At 53.3% G+C, this 696-nt stretch overlaps 1 protein-coding gene across 1 annotated transcript in view; it reads right to left on the reverse strand.

Annotated features, from left to right (window-relative positions):
• Positions 1 to 696, reverse strand: part of NSUN2 (NOP2/Sun RNA methyltransferase family member 2) — a 25631-nt gene that overhangs the window by 24004 nt on the left and 931 nt on the right. The window contains exon 2 of the mRNA XM_015563122.1: positions 435 to 615. Coding sequence (XP_015418608.1) covers positions 435 to 615 — 181 coding nt within the window. The remainder of the gene's footprint in view (positions 1 to 434; positions 616 to 696) is intronic.

A 696-nucleotide genomic window follows, 5' to 3' on the forward strand; every position in this document is an offset into this window, starting at 1 on the left:
CTCTAGGATGGATAGATGGATAGATGGATGGATGGATGGATGGATGGATAGATAAATAGATAGATAGATAGATAGGTGGATAGGTGGATGGATGGATGAGAGACAGCAGCTTTAACCAAACTCGATAAAGTGAGAAATTTTCATGAGTTCCAAAGGGTAAGCGTTCTTGGCTCACAAACCCCCAGGGGTCCACCCTTCCTCAGTTCGCTTTTTCATTTCCTATTCCAGCCTCCCACCTCACAGGCCTCCTGGCCTCCTTGACCGACCCCGCTGGACCCTGCGCTCCCTCCTCCACGCTTCAAGATTCTAGGATCCACACCGCTGACTTGCAGCTGTTATCCAGCCCTTTAACTCTTCTCAGGAAAACACCCGTTTTTAAAATTCAACCTTAGGCATCCCAACCCTTGAAGAAATAAATGCACGGCCCCTTTTACCTCTTGTAACCAGTAATTCTTAAGGTGGCCGGGAGGGGCTCCCTGAGCGCTTCCATGAACTGGTCCCACTCGCCCTCTGGTACGATCTTGAGTTCCTGGTAGTAGTGCTCAAAGAGCTTGTTCTCCTTGACGATCTCGGGGTACCCGCCTTCCCAGCCCTGAGGGAAAAAAGGGGGAATTACTCAGGCTTCGGGGAGCCGCCCCACAGGTCTCGGGGTCTGGGAGGCCCACGTGGGCGCGGCCCGCCTGGCCCCGGCTCCTA

Source organism: Myotis davidii, unplaced genomic scaffold (assembly GCF_000327345.1).
Source record: "Myotis davidii unplaced genomic scaffold, ASM32734v1 scaffold135, whole genome shotgun sequence".
NCBI classification, from domain to species: Eukaryota; Metazoa; Chordata; class Mammalia; order Chiroptera; family Vespertilionidae; genus Myotis; species Myotis davidii.